This window comes from Branchiostoma lanceolatum, chromosome 3 (genome assembly GCF_035083965.1).
Source record: "Branchiostoma lanceolatum isolate klBraLanc5 chromosome 3, klBraLanc5.hap2, whole genome shotgun sequence".
Taxonomy (NCBI): Eukaryota; Metazoa; Chordata; class Leptocardii; order Amphioxiformes; family Branchiostomatidae; genus Branchiostoma; species Branchiostoma lanceolatum.
In genome coordinates, this window is record NC_089724.1 from 1377636 (window position 1) to 1398511 (window position 20876).

At 45.4% G+C, this 20876-nt stretch overlaps 1 protein-coding gene across 2 annotated transcripts; it reads left to right on the forward strand.

The window, feature by feature from the left end:
- The first annotated feature begins 1148 nt into the window (after positions 1–1148).
- Positions 1149–16482, forward strand: LOC136429636 (homeobox protein aristaless-like 4). Of its 2 annotated transcripts, none has more exons than XM_066419554.1 (5): positions 1149–1633; positions 4948–5128; positions 5515–5623; positions 14665–14799; positions 15296–16482. In XM_066419554.1, exons 1-5 carry the CDS (start codon positions 1432–1434, stop codon positions 15590–15592), a joined length of 924 nt encoding a protein of 307 aa, XP_066275651.1. In that variant the 5' UTR covers positions 1149–1431; the 3' UTR covers positions 15593–16482. The 2 variants fall into 2 exon arrangements, with proteins under 2 accessions (XP_066275651.1, XP_066275652.1); XM_066419555.1 differs by having other exon boundaries at positions 1149–1609.
- Positions 16483–20876: the final 4394 nt, after the last annotated feature.

Sequence of the window (20876 nt, forward strand, 5' to 3'; positions counted from 1 at the left end):
CAAGAAAAAACTTAAGTTGAAATCACAACATCATGGTAAATTGGAGTGATACTTGAAAGCATCATTACAGAAGCGATACAACATTGTATACAAAAACTAACTACCTGTGACAAAAAAGGTGCATGAAATAATTAAGATGATGACATCATAACATACAACACAAAGCTTAAGATAGTAAGTAAAAATTATATGACACGTCATGTAAGTTCTCAAGAGGTGCTTGGGTATTTATAAACCATGGTTAAGTCTTTTTTTTATATTGTCTGCTTCTATAGGTTGTTACCAGCCTACTCACTAGTGTCACCCTGTTTTAGTTCCAGGTTTGGTGAAGGTAGAGCCTATAACTGATACTTGTTGTTGTTGTTGTCCTTGCTTAACGTCTATTATATCGCTAGACGTGGTATCTTGGTGCTGGGTTACGCTCCTTGGTTCAGTTACGAGTCGAATGTCTCTCTAGGTATTTAACTCTTGGAAGTTGAAACAGGATGACACTCAGGCTAGCTACTCACGGGGTAAAGTTTTAAAACGACCCTCTCCAAGCAGACGTTGGGGGAGGTTAAATCGTCACGTTGTCCTGGCTGCCCTTTTTGCGAGGTGGCAGGTCGACAGAGAAATTTTGTCTGACCCTCACCTGTTCCCTCAAAGGTTAGTCCCACCAACACCTGCTTTGACTGAAGTAGACCGAACACCACGACTGGAGTGCAAAACTCGGCAGCTATATACCAGAGGTCGGCAGCTATAAATTTAATAGGTTTGGATTCCAGGCTATTAAACGCAGCTAAAAAAAAGTCTTAAAGACCAATCTGGAGTCACCAATCTGCTTGGAAACGGCGCTATTTCTCGTGCGGCCCTCCCGCCATTACGCACGGACACCTCTTACGCGGTTTACTCTAGCCGGAGAGGCAGAAGCACAAGTTACACAAACAAACTAACACTGCCACATGTGCGCCCGGGCTCGGCTCCGGTCCTGCCGACTCGAGGCGCCGACACCCGACCGCGCCGGGGTGACACAACTATGTCCCTTACGGCCGCGCTCATTGGCTGGCTGTGTGCGACACCACGCCCTGATTGGTGGAAGCGCTAGCGGCGGGGTGACAGCGGGCTTCTGATAAGTGTGGCAGGAGTGCCGCCTGGAGTTCAGTCTGGAAAGAACTTTGCAGGAGAAAGTCGGAAATCGCTGCGTTCCCCCTCGTGTTATAGTCCGTTCGCAGTTATATACAGAGGTACCAAAATCGCTGAGGTTTCGTCAGATCGTCTTGAAGGGTGTGCGTTTTAGCTAAACGTCCATCCTGGTGTCTTTTTGAAAAAGCGGAAGGAAAACCGGGTTGGTGAAGAAAACTTGGCAAGAGGCACACAAGTGCTGTCAGGAACAACGCGTCCCCGATACAGGATCAAGTCCGACTCTCCGGGAGGAAATCCTACGGCGCCACCATGGCTTACCAGGCGGGACAGGGCTTCGGTCGGCCCGAGGGGGATGAGGCGTACGGCGCGGGGCTGCTGGCGATGCCGGGCACGGGCGTGAGCGGCGGCGGCCCCACCGCGCCCCGGCAGCACTCCATCGCCGGGATACTGGGCGCAGCGTCCCCGCTAGACGGGTCTGCTAAGTCCGGTGAGGCGTATTCATTGTTTATACGTACGTACTTTCCTTTTTTTTCAATTCTAATACTTATTTGGTAATTCCTATCTTGAAATGCCGGTCATCTATTAAACTAGAACAATGCTGGTCTTCAAAACGGGAAAGATATACCAAAATCGTGTACACTTTAACTTAGACTTAGAGCAATGTCCTTGCTTAGAGTATAGATTTTATATTTTTGGTCTCGTTCTCATATGTAGACGGAGAAAAATACCTGTTGGTGGATGTAGCTTCTTACGACGTTTTCAACACTAGCATGGGGTTTTGTCAGCTAGCATCTCATGCACGAACCGTTTCAGCCAATCTTGTGCATATATTTGGACAACTTTTGGAACTTAACTTTCTACGGCGCTGCCTCCTGTAAGATTGTTTGTACACCGAAACTGCGAAAGGTGTCTATGCCGTAAGAGTCATTAAGATTCTTTATCAAATTCAGAAAAAGATTCTCTGTGCGTGTTACAGGAAAGTATGTTTTCTTGGATGCAGTACTCTTCAGTGTTCTCCCACCTTATGTGTCGTAAACACATGTCCCTATCCTTTGCCTGTGCATTTTTCTCTGTGCTTGCCGTATGCGTAGATTCGAGTTTTACAACGCAAAAGAAGAAGTCTATCCGTGGTTATTTTGTGTTGTCCATCGCGCCACTGTCTACAAAATTCCGCGCATCCAGATCAAACTATTTACTACTTCCCTGGCGCAGGAACAATAATGTTTTCTTTTCAGCCGGGTTGTTGTTGTTTCTAGGGCCTGTGGCGCGCGCGATTCTGTGAAACACCGCTAATTAGAAGAAACAACAGAAAAACAGAAGGCCGAGAAAAATCTGTTATCCTTCGCTAAAGACAAGAAAGACGCTTATACGATTCGAACGCCGGTGTGAATCGCTTTGTTTACTTTGACGCGGGCGCTCTTATTGCGATGTTAGGGACCGAGTACACACATTACTGCGCGATTAGGGGGTGTTTCGCACGGATTGGTCACACTTCTCACCCCGGCGCGATGTAAACTCTCCGGCGCCGCGCCTTTAGCCACGCCGGGCCGCGGGATTCCTCGCGGGACCACAAGTTGGCTCCTTATCCGCCTTCTTCAGACCCGGGAGGTTTTCTGCCGCGGTGTTCTTAGCTCGGGATTAGACTTGTCAGGCGAGGCTGTGTAGGCTGATTTCTCTGTCGTCCCGACAATATGTTTGCAGCAAATTAAAATCGCTGCTATACTGTCCTCTGTTTTCCACTGCCTTCAAAAAAGAAGTCAAACCCAACCATAGTCAACCTTAGTTAACTTAGAACTTTGACAGTAGTCTAGGTAACTATTTTTGATTCCCATGTATTTCCATGTACTTGTTTGTCTGCAATTAGCCTTCGGGCATGAACTTGCAATAAAGTTATTATTATTATTATTGAAATTATAATTCATTTCTCGTCGACTATTTTCAACGATAACGGTTTCTTGATCGCTTCTTCAACTTGTCATCTAAAACTAAAACTAAAAGAATCCAGTTTTAAAAACGAATTATGGAAGACGAGACTCGTCACTTTTGCTGAGACTAGTTTTCCCCCTTATTTTCCCAACGATGTCGTGATACAAAATTGAATATACTGAAGCAAGTCATCTTCAACTTTGGGATACAAAACTACTATGTCAAAGCAGACAGTTGCAGGGTAAAGATCGTCGCATTTCTGTAAAGGGTAAGGAGCAGTGAGGGAAGAAGAAAAAACAAGTAGGCCAACTTGAGGCAAAGTTTTATAGTAGTCTAACTATTAAATGAAGACTCACGGGCCATCTGCTCACAGATTCTTATGTCTAGACTCTAGAAGCAAGTTTGAAGGGAACACAAAAATATAGCAGCGCTCTTTGGATAAGAACAAAAAGGGAGCATATGTAAGGAAAGACAGCAAAAATATAGATTCTCTGACCATCTGTTCGCGGATGAGACCTGCCCGGTTCGTCCCCGCCACATGGCTCGGGCTGTCCTCCCAGACTCGGCGGCTCCAGCCCGACATCTGCCCCGCCGGGGGATCGCGGCGGCCCCGCTAGGACATCTGCCTCGCTCCGGGACCGCGGAAACCCGAGTCGGGAAGTCGGCCGCCGCACAGCGAGCCGCTTTGATCACCAGATTCCCTAGGAAAACTCGGAACGATTTCTGGAGGTGTTGTTATCCCAGTTCGCCGTAACTCATTTCTGGACAGCTAAAGCAGAGGGAGCTAAAATTAGCAATTAACAGTTAGCAATTGTGACTAGCAGCAACAAATAGGCGTTTAAGTTTGACTAAATCAACTTTGTAGTACAGTACTAGTACTTAGTGTCACGCAATAAATAAAGAAGTAGAAATAACAAACCGATTCCCTAGGAAAACTCGGAACGATTTCTGGAGGTGTTGTTCTCCCAGCTCGCCGTAACTCATTCCTGGACAGCTAAACCAAACTGGAAGAACTTAACAGTTTGCAATTGTTGCCCACAGCGCCAAATCGGTGTAGAAGTTTAAACCATCTTTGTAGCAAGTTAGACAAGTAGTATTAGTACTTAGTATTATATTCAGTAAATAAAGAAGTAGAAATAACATACCCCCTGCCTGCTTCCTCCCATAAAATTAAACAACTCAAGCCAATTTGAATGTACAGTACTTCTTTCTCAGTTCTCTTCACTTCAAAAGTCTCTACCAGACTGGCTAAGTCGGATATAGGGAGAATATTTTGCCATGAGAGTTTGGCCACCATGGGTTTTCATTTGAAGGCGCAAGCACGGTGAAAAATTAACCTTCCTGTGGACTGACTCTTCTGGCCAATTATTATTTTTTTGCCGAAATCTACAATCTGTTCCCCCATATAGAAAGGCCTGGTGGAGGCTAGCGTACAAGCTTGAAACGATGCGATGCATGTCTGAAGTTGCAGTTCGGAAATGCTACGCTATACACTTTGGCTACGACTCATGTGTCACTGTTAGGCACGGGCTAGGAAGGGGAAACTGTCTTGACAGACGAATGAGCTTTTATGGCCCCATCCAAACCAAACCGTGTTTACAAACGTTATCATAACACTAAATACCTAGCCTCCGTTGCAGGCTCTGAACCGGCTTTTTGGGGGGCTAAATAATACACTTTTTGCAGCCAACCCGTAACTATCAGCCAACCCTGTAACTATCAGCCGGCTAGGGAGGCTACTAAATACCAGTATGACCAAACTGACGCGATGCACCGGTCCTTTATGTTTATCATCTTCTACTCCTCACATCTCCCAACAGGTGGATTTGTAAGAACGGATAAGTTTTGATTTGAATGGTTTATCCAAGGAGATTATATAACCGTGTTTTCCCCCTGCAGACGACGGCCACCACTCCAACAGCGACGACGAGAACAGGGTGCCGCTCACCAACGCGGACGCCAAGCCGGCCGACCCCGCCTCGCCCAACCGGGACGCCGGCGACGACTCCTCGGAGGAGAGCTCGACCCACGCCGCCGGCGACAAGAAGAAGAAGCGGAGGAACAGGACCACTTTTACTAGGTGGGTAGCTGTCTGTGTTACTGATGCGTGTATGGTGCACAGTCAAAGACCTTTATTTTCTTGTGTATCTTATTCCTAAACTAACAATCAAACGATAACGTGCCATCCAATAACTTTCAATTGATTGCTTTTAAATTTCTACACACGTAGAGACGCGCGCTTGTTGATTAGCCCTTGTTGAACAGGTGTGTAGTCCACTGACAGTGGAGTGTGTCAAGTGCTGAGTACTAAGTGAGGAAAGCAGTCTGTACCATATTTAATGTAATCTGGCAGAGACTACTGTACTCCTTACCCGTCTGAAGAGAACACAGTTTGCACCGTTTTTCAGTGTAATCTGGCAGAGACTACTGTATTTCTGACCTGTCCGCCATTTTGTCCTTGTGCAGCTTCCAGCTGGAGGAGATGGAACGCGTGTTCCAGAAGACACATTACCCGGATGTGTACATGCGCGAACAGCTGGCGCTCAGGGCAGATCTCACCGAGGCAAGGGTGCAGGTGAGCCGTTCATTCCCTTTGCAGAGAAGGTTAGGTTTTGATAGTGTTTGTATGCTTGTGTGAGGTTAACTCAAGGAACTAGGGATGGATTGTCATAAAATTTGGCATGAAGTTCTTGACCTATCGAAGAAATGATTAGATTTCGGTTCCCCTGGCGGCTCTCTTTGGTACTGCAACAGCATGTCCGGTTTTGATACTCGTGTTCTGGACAGGCTCAAAGGTCACGACTTTGGATGGTAGATAGCTCTTATGGTTGGGGAGAAGTGACTTAAGTTTTGGCTCTCTAGTCGGGCAGATTTGACCGAGGCCAGGTTGCAGGTGAGCCGTTTGTTTTATCACGTGGCGGAGGTTAGATGAGAGGCAAGAACCTTCCGCAATACCGGATATAGCTGAACCCAATACGTACATATTTGGGGAGATCTGTGACTTTAGTTTTCTTCTGCCAGCACGTATCGGTGACTGGTGAGGCAATATCAGTCCAAGACGCTGACTGCAAAGAGAATTGTAGTCTTGGCGGTACAAATATTGTACAAAATGCAACTAATATAACCATACCGTTCAACTTTTGGCATCGGACATGATAAGAACACAAACGTAGCTATAAAATTTCATTCAATTAGAAAACTGACATTGATGACAACACCGAAAGCACAAATGACATCTTAAAACAAACAAACAAACAAACAAACAAACAGACAGACAAGAGCATGTCTACAAACGACAAAACGAAAATCTCTCAGCAAAAGTCAAAAACACGGAAATCGTCATGAGGACAATGTGTTTCCCGTCCTTTTTTAAAAACCAGATGCAATTATCACCAATTGGATTGGCATAAGTTGAAAATAGTTTCACGTTAAAAGTTCTACTTTGGTGATGAGTTCTACTTTGATGACATTTCATGGTGATAGACTACGAATGAATACTGTGATGTTTTTAGATCGCTTGTCCCAAACGTGCTGCAGAGTTTATAAACAAACGGAAAGATGCCCGCGGAAAGCTACAGCTCGCACTTGGCACCTCCCGACAGCCCGGTGAGTGTTTTGGTAGGGGATCCCGACACCTCCGAGAGGAGTTTGCACTTTTGAACTTCTTCTGTTATTCCTGGTAATCTGAGCTGTTATCAGGAGGTCAGGGTTAGCTGCTGATAAGATAAGTTCACGGCTTGTCCGTCGGCAGGGACGGGTGTATGGCCCGTATCGCGCCTCCCTCTGTTGTGGGTACCACCGAAAACACTACAAAGCCTCGGAGCTGACATAGTCCCAACTCCTAACACAACAGGGCCGCTCGCCTGCACGGGCTAGCCTCGCGTTACCAGGCCCCGTAGGTCGCTGGGAAGAAATAGTAGAAAATTGCCAAATAGATAACATGCCAGAGGAGTACAGCTTGCGACCTAGGTCGCTCCTCTGGCATGTTATTTGTCTATTTGGCCAATTTCTACCAAATTCCTTTTTTTCCCGCGACCCATGGAGCCTGATAGAGGCTATCCCCACGTCTCTCTCCGAGGGATTGGTAGAGAGAAGCCTTAATTTTAGATCTTACCTAGTCTCTACTAAACCTTACCTAGTGACAAGGTCTCGACTAGACCTCCTCGTGTGTAGTTAGGAAGGTCGGAGTCAGCAATGCTACGGTAAAATGCCGTCTTGGCATTGGAGGGTATGTTACATGTATACGTATAGAAACAAACCGTTCTGTTGACAAGGTCGGGAGGATCGTCATCCCAGTCCCAACATCCTATCTGCAATATCATGTCACTGTTATGCGTACCGCTAAAACTACAAACACTCACAAAGCCTTGCAGCTGACAAAGTTCTCGCAAAAGTCCCACCTAACACAACAGAGTGTGGATCATGCCTTTGGATGTGTGACTTCTCTCCCCTTGGACTAGAAATATTTCTAGTTCGCCCGCTGGAAGATCGGGGTTAGTGGTGGAGATTTTCTCACAGATAAATCATCACACAGTTGGCACCGTAACTGTGCATTCGAGGCGGTTTTCATATGCAACAGATTCGAATTGTTCATGTTTAAAATAGGTGTTTCGTTGTACTATTGCTTCTTTTTTGTACGACTTCCTCAGAACCCGTAGTTAAAATGTCTGTATGTCCTCATAACAGTACAAACCTGTGTGTGTGTGTGTACATGTGTGTGTGTGTGTGTGTGTGTGTGTGTGTGTGTGTGTGTGTGTGTGTGTGTTTAAGTGCATGTGTGTTGTGTGAACTATTAACTGCACACTTCGGGACAGTTATATCTACATGTTTGTGTACAGCTAGAATCCGAATGCCGTTCCCCGTTTGTGCTCCCAAGACCCTGATGCCCTTACAGGTTGCATTCCATTCCACCAAAACTTTGGTCCTTGCACACTGCTGAAAAATACCTGCTTTTGCTACCCTGGACGGATTCCTTACCATCTTCACAGCAAATCAGTTTTTGAGAGTCGGAATATATCCTTGGGGGCACCTCTTTTGACGGTAAAGGAAAACGTTCACTGTTCGACCTGGGAGTAATGTTAGCCCGTTCCATGTCCGCTGGGGAAATAGTGGCGATAATGACCGTGGCTGACCCCATTTCGAACAGGAATGCGCGGGGCGGATCGCGTTCACAGGTTCCAGGCACGGCGGCCGCCAGCGCACTGTCAAGTGCCAAGGGGAACTCGAAATATTTCCACTTCGCCAAGAGGAACTTGGGGATTTAGAGGATAAATCTTCTTGTAGAAAGAAAATAGCAGTCTGACTTACAGTAGTGGTCCACTAGTTGTAGTAGATACTACTAACAGCATGGCATTGATGGAGAAATTTATTCCTGTCAAGTCGGAATTTGTCGATACCTATTTCTTCGCATTATTGACTCTTATTTCTAACCTCATTGGTTTGACAACAAATATTTCAATTCTACGTTACGTAATTGGGCTGGATTACTTTCCCGTATCCCTAATTGTCTCGGCTCTAGACTTCTACTGGCAGCACTTTTACATGTACATGGTCGTCAGGATGTTATGTGCTTACTGTTCAGCATAGATGAGTACTTTATTGTTGTTGCTTCTCTTTCTCTCTCTCTCTCTCTCTCTCTCTCTGTGTCTCCCCAATATACTAGTACATGTATATGTAAGCAAAGCACTTGAGAAGTTTCGAGATCACTTTGCTAAGTCAGTGCACTAGGATGTGACTTTTGAACCTAGATGATGACTGTTTACGTATCTTGTTCCGTGGAAACTGCTCGTATAAAAGTATAGAGCCTAAAAACCTGTAGTGTAAGACAAATTTGTTGGAGAAAACGGGGGAACTTTCCTCAGAAAATTCAATACTGTATCTTACAAAATCTCACGACTTGTACCAGAAAACTCGCTGACTCAGAAGATGTTACGACTTTAATTTCTTCTCTCATAAAACGGAAACCTCAAACGACATTCCTAGAAAAAAGCTCCGATTTCCTTCCCCAACATCTGCTCTGAGACGTCTCCTCAGTTCAGCACTTGCCGCCATCTGGAGCCCAGAAGTTAATGAGATCTGAGACAAATCTTCTCCCCTCGCTCGAGCCGTGGTCACCGCGGGGAGCTGCCTGTAGTCGGGCCGGAGTAAGACGAATTATAAACTGTTGTTCTAGACATGCTAGACATGCTAGATGGGCCTTCTCAAGTGGCCTTCCCCAGGCCTTCCTACGGGGGATGGTAGAGAGGAAGACGAATTATAAACTGTTTTTCTAGACATGCTAGAAGGGCCTTCTCAAGTGGCCATCACCAGGTCTTCCTACGGGGGACGATAGAGAGGAAGACGAATTATAAACTGTTATTCTAGATGGGCCTTCTCAAGTGGCCTTCCCCAGGCCTTCCTACGGGGGATGGGAGAGACTAGAGAGTTATAAACTGTTGTTCTAGACATGCTAGATGGGCCTTCTCAAGTGGCCCTCACCAGGCCATCCTACGGGGAATGGTAGAGAGGAAGACGAATTATAAACTGTTATTCTAGATGGGCCTTCTCAAGTGGCCTTCCCCAGGCCTTCCTACGGGGGATGGTAGAGACTATAGAGTAAGACGAATTATAAACTGTTATTCTAGATGGGCCTTCTCAAGTGGCCTCCGGTAACGACAGACAACGTTCCCGCAAGTTTTATGGAGCCAGGACGGTATAAAACACGTCTGAGAGCTGTGTGTCTACGGGGGTTGCTACAAAAATAGTAAAAATTAGCCAAGCAGTCTGAACAATTTAGTAGAAGAAATAGCTGTTAATAATAGAGTTACCATTTGCAACAAATTTGTACTCCAATGACCGGCGAAGTTCTCAGTTAATGAAATATTCCACCTTTTTTTCAGTCTTCCAAGGCAAGAGGTCTGGGAGAGACCACTGTTATAATAATTCAAGTTCTACCCTAGTTTAGTATAAACTACCCGTGTTGGATACCGTAATTAATATTAGTTTAGTCAACAGTTTGTCTATCGTTTAGTTTGTCAATGTTAGTGTAGCAACTTATCAATTCATGTTTTGTATTATTCTTCTTCGTGTGGTCATCTGTGCATTTAGCCCTTCTTGGCAGGAATATGCAATAAAGACTATATATTGATGGTGAGACACGAACTGGATACGAGTACACGTTGGGATAACCAGCGGTGCTCACCCCGAGTGGGCATTGCTGACGACCTGTTTGAGATACACGCTCACGTCTACTCCTCCTAGTGACGTCAGAAGGTTGTGGCTCTGGCATCCACATTGGCCCTCTTTCCAATCATGTTCAGGAATAGTTTTTATTCCAGTACTGGCGATGACACCCATATTCGATTCATTTGGGATGATATCCATCTATTCTCTGAGTCTCCCCGAAGCCTTGCACCCTCTCCACTGTTCCCGGTAATCTCTCCTTGGACCACGTCGGTACCCACACGTTCACGCGTATCTAAACGGGTAGTTTTGCCTAATCTCCAAGCAGATCCACGCCGGGCGCGAAAATCGTAGTATGCTATAGCCAGAGAAGGTCCAGTCAGCCAGTTACCTTCTCTGGCTAGCATACTACGATTTTCGCGCCCGGCGTGGATCTGCTTGGAGATTAGTCTCCCCTCTGCTTGGAGATTCCTCCCCGCCTCACCCCGCCCCCTGCCGCCCGTGATGTGATCTTGATGAGGTGACAGGGAGTCTATTTCCTGACCCGTCCCTCCGCCTCCCCCGCAGCTCGCAGGCCACTTCCGCGGCACTTCTGCGCGCCGGCCCCGCCGCTTTGATCCCCCGTCTGACGGGAAGGCACGCGCCGCGGAGTCGGGAGGGCTCTGATCTTTCAGCCTGGTATCCGAACCTATTAGTTGATCATAGTCCTTATGTTGGCTTGACAGTGTATACATGAATCTGTAAAGTATTATTTAATTTCCACCTGGGAGGCTGACTTGTTCTCCTCGCTGTCCTTTTCTGTGTCAAACTCAATGTGCACCAAACTAAAACGGGAAGACTGACATCTACATTGAGGGCTCCGATCTTTCAGCCTGGTATCCGAACCTATTAGTTGATCATAGTCCTTGTGCTGGCTTGACAATGTATACATGTATCTATCTGTAATCTATTATTTTCTTTCGATCTGGGAGGCTGAATTGTTGCCATTTTCGGTGTCAAAGTGCCCCTCGCTAAACGGGAAATTAAGTAAAAGACCGGCATCTGCATTGGGAGTCGAGTACGTCTGGCTCGAGGGTAACGGTTACGATTCAGTGAAGCAGAAAAGTGGAAAGCTGATTCCGAAAACAGTTTGAAATACAATGTACGTGTACCATCAAAGACGGCACAGCTACAAGTATACATTCATGGTCTTTTGATGAGAAAATTGATGTCACAAAAATCATGTAAATGTATGATCAGTTGTCCAGGTTCGATTTCGTCATTGTGACGATGTAAAAGTTTTGCAGTGAAAGTAAGCTTTGTAATCATCGCCAGTATGCCTTTGTGATCTAGTCTCTGCCTGACAATAGAAATCCGTCAGTATCGTGATGTGATATTATGCATAGGTCCTGTCGTGACGTAAACACATCAGGCGTGGTGGCTTTGCTCCAACATTTTCGTTGACAGAGGCAACTTTGAAAACAAAGTCGGGAGCCACTCCGAGCCGAACCCTTGTCGTGACCAATATCCCTTCCAGTGTTGACGGCACGTGCCAACTTTGGGTCGGAAGAGGAAAAGGGATTGGACTTCGGAGTTGTGGCAAGGATGACTGTCAAAGACTGAAAGAGTTGTTGGCATGTACCATATGTAGTTGGTCGAATTAAATCAACAACGGTTTTGACGAGTTTATTTGATTCTATGACGAGAAATCACATGGATCCAGATGTCACATTTCGAATTAGTGTCTGGTCGAAAGTAAGATTCTACAGTCGTTAGTGTTGTGTTTGTCTTTGGCTTCTTCTTTGATGGGAGACAGTGAAATTTTTGTAAAGTTGGTTGTATGATTTTTGTTAAGGGCGTTGGGACCTGGAATAGCTGATGGAAATTCCGATTGAAATATATCCCCTCCCTATCCCAACTCTTTCCGGACACGCCTGTGATCAAACGAAGTCGCTCGGTATACTGAGCATGATTCCGCGACATCTTGAGAAGCAGGTGCGTGATTTCTCCGCTTTTCTAAGACGTTGTCCAAGTCCCAAGATGTTGTTCAAGGCCCAGACGTTCCTCGTGCGAGGTGTAGCCCCCTCCCGCGGCGCTGGCGTCGGCTGCCGGGCGGCGGAGGACCGGAGGGCGGGGATGTTTGGAGGAGGCGCGGTGGGAGGGGGGCGAGCAACCGTTCGGGGTCACCACCAAACGAAAAGAGAGGGAAGTGGTTCGTCTGGCGGGAGCGCAGGGGCGTTTCCGTTTGTCTGCGCTCCCGGAGATTTCAATAACAACGGCCCGGAGTTCGCCAAGTGTTTTTGCCATTGCCGAGTGCACGCCAATTTCACTCGCTATTGCCGCGGTATAAATGCTGTATCGGGTTGTCGGGTGCACAGAACAGGTCCTTTATTCAGCGACGGTGCGTAAAATACAAACAAAACTAACTTTGATGTGAGTTGATACTCTGAAAACTAAGAAAATCTCGTTAACTTCAGGTCTTGTACACCCACTTTTGTTGCAAATGTTTTGTACATCAATGGTAAGAAAAACTTCAATCCGGACTCTGGTATCTTTCAAAGGTTTTAGTCATGACGAAAATAAGATAAACATAAGTAATTCTGACCTGATTACAATTTCAACACTTCTAAAGTGGTCCGTGTGTAGAGTAGAGTAGAGTAGAGTAGAGTAGAGTAGAGTAGAGCAGAGCAGAGCAGAGCAGAGCAGAGTCTTTAAGTCAGGTAGGATGCTGACTGTAATCAACACTCCAAAAGTGGTCAGGCCGTTTCGTCGTTCTTTATCATTCTTTCGCTTTATATTTTAGAGTGATTCTTGTTCATAAACCTTCAAAAGTAACAAGATAACCAGTCAAAGCATGATGCTTTTTCACGCAGCAAGTTTTTGTGCAATGTGGCTTCACTGCGGCTCACGTTTTCAGACCAAGCACACCAGATCACCACCCTTACTCTTCTCGATAAGTGTGTTGGGTTCTCGGAAAGGACACAGATTGTCCAAAATAAGAGTGAAACCAAACCCTAACACCAGGCATTCCTGTCTGCATCTGCCGGTAGATTGAACCGGGCGCGGCCGCGGTGTTAACCGGTTCGGTCACGGCGGCTCGGCGCACGCCCGTGTCGCGGCTGGAGGGGCGGGGAACGTGTCACCGCTGGCACCACGATGTCGCACCGCCACATGTCAGACCGGAGGGGGGACTCCGGGGAAAAATCAGCCCATCACTCACACATCTAGCCTGGATGCCAGACCCCCTATCTATAAAATGATATACTGTAAACGTAGAAATGTTCGCGGTGGTTTCATGTTCTTGGGGAACTTTCAGCGCGAACTTAGAACCACCGCGAAACGTTTTGCCCACCTATGACTGCAGCATTACTATTGTTAAACTTAAAACCACCTCGGACACTCCATTGTCTGCCTCCTGCCAATTAAAAACACGCGAACTTAAATGCATTTGCAATACATTTTAGTGATTCGGGGTCTGGCATCCTGGCTATCACACATCCAGATGATCAGCCGATCAATCACACCGCCAGATGATAATGTAGCGGCTCCGAAAGAGCAAAGCTATGAATGTGCGGGGTACGTCTCTGTTGGAACTCGGTCCTCGTAAAGCTAGGTTTCTACCACTCGGTGATCGAACATGCGAGCGGCAGTGACAGGATTACTCTTCGCCACGCCCTTCCCACAACAACTCGTACCGCGCCACGATCTTGTCGAATTGCCTCTGTTCTTAGTGTAAAAATGGTCGGCAAAAAATATGGTCAGAAGTACGATTACATTCTGAAATGGACAAATTAGTAGACCAGAAAATAAAGGGATGGGCCGAGAATGATAGATGGATTCGATTTGATCCGGATCAAGTATCAGTAGATATGACTTGAAGAAGATTGTAGGATGAAAGAACTAGTATATACTTCAGTCAAACGGCATACAAATACTTGACACGTACGGTGCGAGGTACAGATGTACAAAGGAATACAAGGCATAGGTTAGCGGAAAGCGAGACGGAGAGTAGGTTAGTTTGTCCAGTGTAGTAACATTTCTGCCTGTGTACTTTATTTTCTAATTTCAGCCAACTGATAGTTTATGATCACTAAAACGTAATGGATATCTGTGTAGTGACGCGTCCATTTTTGCGTGCCCGTATACGTTCAGGTGTGGTTCCAGAACCGTCATAGATATCTCTGTAGTGACGCTCTGTTTTTGTGTGCCCGTACAGGTGTGGTTCCAGAACCGTCATAGATATCTGTGTAGTGACGCGTCTGTTTTTGTGTGCCCGTATGGGTGTGGTTTCAGAACCGTCATAGATATCTGTGTAGTGACGCGTCTGTTTTTGTGTGCCCGTACAGGTGTGGCTTCAGAACCGTCATAGATATCTGTGTAGTGACGCGTTTGTTTTTGTGTGCCCGTACAGGTGTGGCTTCAGAACCGTCATAGATATCTGTGTAGTGACGCGTCCGTTTTTGTGTGCCTGTACAGGTGTGGTTCCAGAACCGGCGCGCCAAGTGGAGGAAGAAGGAGCGGTTCCAGCAGATGGCCGGGATCCGCCAGGTGGCGCTCGGGGCCGATCCGTACGACATCTCCATGGGCCAGAGACAAAACGGCTACACACAGGTGCGTCAAGACGAAACACGATACCTTACAAGACGCCTTTCAAGACGTTCAGGAAATAATCATTCTCCATGCAGTAGATGAAAAGTTATATGTAGTCGGAAAAATCACTTAAAACCTGTTAGAATCTACCTCGTCTGTGTAGATAGATGTCTGTCCAAGGCTATATAATGGAAAAACATACTCTCCAAGCAGAGCTAGGGTTTCGGCTGGTTTTTGACGTGTTTTTAGGCGTTATTGTCGTGCTTTCTACTTTGTCATTTTTTTTTTGTCTCGCAAACCCAAGAACACATCGGGCTAAAAATATCGATATCCCCAACTTTCAACCGTTTTCCTATCCTTCACCAAACCCACATTGCAAAGGAAACTATTCATCCCACTGGGCCTATACGCCGGTTGATCTGGCCAGTTTCTGACCTGTGCACGTAGGCTGGCAGAACATTGCAGCGTTGGTGAAGATAGTAAAGGTATACATCTCATTTCTCTATCTTGTCTCCAGGCCCAGCCGACCCAGTGGACCACCACGACCAACGCCTCCTGCATGGCTCCCCAGTCCAACCCCGCCAGCTTCATGGGCGTGGCCACGCAGGCGCACTCCTACCTTACCTCCGCCTCGCCCCCAACAACCAATGAGGACACGTACCCAAGTCACATGGCCACGTCAGCTGGACAGTACTTTCCCGGCATGCCTGGCGGCGACTCGGACAGGCGAACGTCGAGTATCGCAGAACTAAGACTAAAAGCGAAGGAACATAGTGTAGCCATGGGGCTGTTTGGGGGCGTCTACGTGCAGTGATTATAAAGTTATTAAATTAGACCAAAGTAGTTAGTATTGTTCAACTGTTCCATGCTTACTTGTACATGTATACTTATTGTAAGGAGATCGTGAAAAACGTTAAATGTAAAGAGATATTGATGCCTACAGATAGTTATCCTTTGGTATTTTTTTCCTTTTTATTTTTGTCTGATGAGGTTAATTTCATATTCTTGAAGTTGGATGGTAATGCAATCTCGTTAAATGAGTTGCTTTGTGCTATTTCCTTTTTTGTTTGTTTATTTGATTCTTTTGGGCAAAAGTGCTTTGACTTTGATCGTTGTGTAATCCCTGTTCTGGTCTGCTTCTTGGGTTTTGACAGCAGACATCAATCCCGTTCATACCCGAGGTTCCTTCAGGGTTATAACTATATGTAAAATAACTTTAAAAAACGTCTACAGCGCAACACAACCAGAACAGGGATTACAATAATCAGTTTTAACATTTTTGCCAAAAGACGAGTGCAACAGTTCTATCCGTGTAAATATGTTTCTAGATTACGTTGTTTTGCGTTCATTTCTTCTTCCCATTTTCTTTTCTTTTTACAAAAAAATCAATACCAAAGTAATTACAAAATTGTTATGTATCGTAGAGCACAGCAAAGACAGTATGTGTAAATATGCCAGTCACTCTTTCAAGGGACCAGAGTATATATTCTAGAAGCTGATTTCCTGAACTGACAAAGTAAAGTGAAATATCATACATAGCTAACTATATGGTTCAGTGGTTGCCGTGGACATATTGTACTTTGTACGATTTCTTGTGTAGCCCTATGTGTTGTTAGCTTAACAGTACATTCCGACATTTTCCAATTGTGAGATATTTTTATTGTATCGTGTTCTCAGATGGAATAAAAGGAGTCGATACGAACACTCGTCGGCTGTGCTTTCAGTCATTGTAGTTTTGTGAGGATGTGAGTGAAGGTGCATGTACATTGACTTTTTTGTCGTATGGTCTAACAAACAGTAGTTATGATGTCTACCACCAGTGAAAGAAATATTAGAATGACAGAGAGACAAAGTCACACACATCAGGGTGCCTAAAATCGGCGGCCAATTGACCAATGTCTTCACAAAACCTACATACGAAATATCATTTCAATCATATTTATCTCCATTTTTCATTGAGGTCATGATTGTAACTGCAGTCATCGTACATTTAAGTTTTTTTGTTTTTTTTTTTAGTTCTACAACTTGGCCGCAAACTGGGCACAATTATTACAACAAATTGCACCAAAGGCAGTATCCAGTGACACACTTGTCTATCACTGGGCCATCATCGTTGTCATTATCAATTGTTAGACGTTGCCGGATGTTATAATGTAAGCGTGGTTGGATTACGTAACAGATGTTAGAATAATATGAGCAACAGTAATATGATGTGGTATTTCCAGTGCCAAGATCTGCACATTGACATGCAACAAGAGCCGTACAATTATCATTTTTATTATTTCCAGTACAGATATATGATGGATGTAGGACATGTCCCTTTTCTTCTTGAGAGCAAGCGGGCCTTGCAGTGAAAACCGCGCTCTGGAAATCAATGTAGAGATACGGTCTAATGATAGGTTCAGCTAATGCTTAAAGTAGAGCATTGAGGACAAATACCGCAGTTGATTTCATGGTTATATGACTTTCCCTCTACATAGTCAAAGCTAGACAGATGTCTGAGATGATGAAAAAAGTGTCACGTTGCAGAGACGCTCAATGACATGTTTATGCTGACGCCAACACTGCCACTGACTAATAGGCATGTGTAACTTAAAATTTAGTAAATGAGTTGCTGTACAAAGTACTAGACTGGTATCCAAACCTATCATCGATACCGACTCTTTAGGACCCTTTAGGGAAAGGAGACTAGGCAGCTATGATAGGTTTGGATACCATGCTAATAAAGTACTACAAACTCCGAAAAGGACTAACTTTAACGTAGTCAGTATTTCGTTAACAATTGTTTGTTGACGTCGTGTCGTCGGTTCCGTGTTGAAGTTGAACGGGGCCCACACACTAGTACTTGTCGATAACATCATGTTGTGAAACTCTAAATTCCTTTGTTTTCGAGGTAGGAGTGGACTTTCTGTGGAAAACATGTTTTCGTGTTGTTATTTTGCGGTCCAAACAACACTGTAATACAAACCAGGGGACCGAAAGTCGACCTTAACCTCTGTCTTCCCAAGACCAACCACCATCGTAATCCATCCAGAGCTGTTCTTAGTTATATTGACCAAAAATATCCGGAAACACGGGCAAGCCAAAAAAGCTGTACCTCCGTTTTCAAGGCGGTAGAAAGCACTTATATATTCGCGGTGTCGGTGTTAATTATGAAATAACAACAACCCGAATATTCCAAGGTTCACAGTATGCAGTGCAAAGTGGAGGGTAGCCGCATTGCTCCACCGGGCAATAGAACCTGCATAACTCGCGCTTCACCTCAATCAGACCCGACTGCGTGTACCCGTGTACCCTCGCCCTTCAGGCGGTGTGTTCTCCATGTGGCCGCCGTGACGTTCGCCGTGAGAACCCGGCCGGCCCGGTAGCCTGGCTACCAGACCACCGCGCTACAGTCGCTGATCCTTCGGCCGGGGAAGCAACTTGCCCCGCCACCACAGTTAGCACACGGGCCCCTAATCATCTCTCCCGCGATAGATGTCGGAGATCGGCTGCCAAGAGAGACCGGGTGCCAACTCTATATCGCGTATGATGTTCCGAAGTCCCCCAGCCAAAAGGGGTTATCGTCTAGCCTCTACCAGGCTCCAGAGGTGACTGGAAAGAGTAGAAATTGACCAAATAGACAGAAAAACATGCAAGAGGAGTTAGTCTGCTATAGAGCAAGGAGGTTTAAACCATCATCAACAGACCACAATTTTTAGTATATCGCTAAGACATTCCTCCAACTTAGACTTAACAACCTTGTATAGAGGTACCGTTTGCCGCTCTGAAAGTCTAGGATGGCAGATTTGACCCTCTCTCCGTAGCCGACTCCCTTAGCATACTATTTACTCTATTTGGCCGATTTCTACTATTTTCCCAGCCATCCGCGGGGTCTGGTAGAGGCTAGTTATCGTCTAGCTAGCGCGAAAGTTCTGGTACTCAGGCTACCGGCCCGGCGCCTATCTCCGCCGCCATCTGACCCGCCTCCCTGCCCATATGTGCCGCCGGAATCCGTACCTGGGAGCGGGGGTACCGAACATCGTAACTGTATCCACTCGGCCCCGCGGGGCAGCCGAGAGTCGGCCGTGTGGGAAACAGATGTGCAGATTCCAGTTTTACCTGCGCCAAGGAGACAATATATGATGGTAGGCTCTACCGGGCTCCACAGGTCGCTGGAAAAAGTGTAGAAATTGGTCGAACACACAGATAACATACCAAAGGAGTGAGGTGGCCATGGAGTACAGTTTGCGACCTGAGTTTGATATATGGCGAGGGTCTTTTATCGAAGAATTTCATTTCATATACATCCTGATCATCTTTGCAAACAGGACCAAACAGGTCCTGCAGAGAGGACGAAAGAGACTCGGCAGCTATAATGTGTATCGATCTATTAGGACTTTTACTAAATGATGTAAACTGTATCATACCCTGCCTGAACCTTACCTCATGAACTCTACGAAAAGCGGTCTGCAGGCCGATTCAGCTTCTCTGTGTGTTCGTGTGTCTGTGTGTGTGTCTGTCTGTCTGTAAACAGAATAACTCAAGTCGTGGATGGATCTTTATGATATTTGGTATGTTGGTACGGTGTTGGGAAATGAAGAAACGATGACGTATATTTTGGCAGTATTTTTCCTTGTTTTTCCTCTACTACTACGTGCTATAGTAGCTCAAATCATCTTGATTACGTATAGTCATTGTAGTGTGAGGAAAATATGATAATCTTTGAATATATTCATGTTTTTGGCTGCTCTGTTAGAATCAAGTCGAGTGATTGGTACCGGTATTTCTGATGCCTAAGTCTGTTGTTCTGATCACGAAACATAACAGCGCCACCGGGCAGAGATTCTTGTGACCGATCCAGTCGTGTTTACCTTCAGATTCATCGCTAAAGAAACATTGGAAATATCTTCAACTATCGGCACACACTTTATCAATAAGTATACATATATCATTCCACGTTCTCGATGATGAGTGGGTTTGATGATTTCAGGAAGAGCATGTTATGGGAATATCTTGCAAAATGTAAAAGTATGACTACAAAGACATCAAAGCGCAAAGAGATTCATTTTCTATTGATGAAATTCATTGAGCGTTCTGTAGTAAGATGCCTGCTTTACGTTTAGCTGCAAGGTTGCATGTGGCTGGCAATCCTTATCTCTCGCACATCATGTCGTCCTATTTCACTGTTTAATGTCCCGCTCTGTTTTTACCTCCGGGGACCCGACTCTTTAAAGACCAACTATTAAGCCAAACTATTAAACCAAACGTTACCTCCTGGGCTCGTTTCGCAAACTTTGTTGGTATACTTTGTTGCGCGTATTCTTCAGGCCGTGAGAGCTGTCGGTCGGGGGGCTCAATGGTAGCCTGGATGCCAGGCCCCCAATCTCTAAGTATCTATCGTTTTCCAGACCCCCAATCTCTAAAATATCTATCGTTTTCCAGACCCCCAATCTCTAAAATATCTACCGTTTTCCACACCCCCAATCTCTACAATATCTATCGTTTTCCAGACCCCCAATCTCTACAATATCTATCGTTTTCCAGACCCCCAATCTCCAAGTATCTATCGTTTTCCAGATCCCAAATCTCTAAAATATCTACTGTTTTCCAGACCCCCAATCTCTAAAATATCTACCGTTTTCCAGACCCCCAATCTTTAAAGTATCTATCGTTTTCCAGACCCCCAATCTCTAAAATATCTATCGGTTTCCAGATCCCCAATCTCTAAAATATCTATCGTTTTCCAGACCCCCAATCTCTAAAATATCTATCGTTTTCCAGACCCCCAATCTCTAAAATATCTATCGTTTTCCAGACCCCCAATCTCTAAAATATCTATCGGTTTCCAGATCCCCAATCTCTAAAATATCTATCGTTTTCCAGACCCACAATCTCTAAAATATCTATCGTTTTCCAGACCCACAATCTCTAAAATATCTATCGTTTTCCAGACCCTCAATCTCTAAAATATCTATCGTTTTCCAGACCCCCAATCTCTAAAATATCTATCGTTTTCCAGACCCCCGACCTCTAAAATATCTATCGTTTTCCAGACCCCCAATCTCTAAAATATCTATCGTTTTCCAGACCCCCAATCTCTAAAATATCTATCGTTT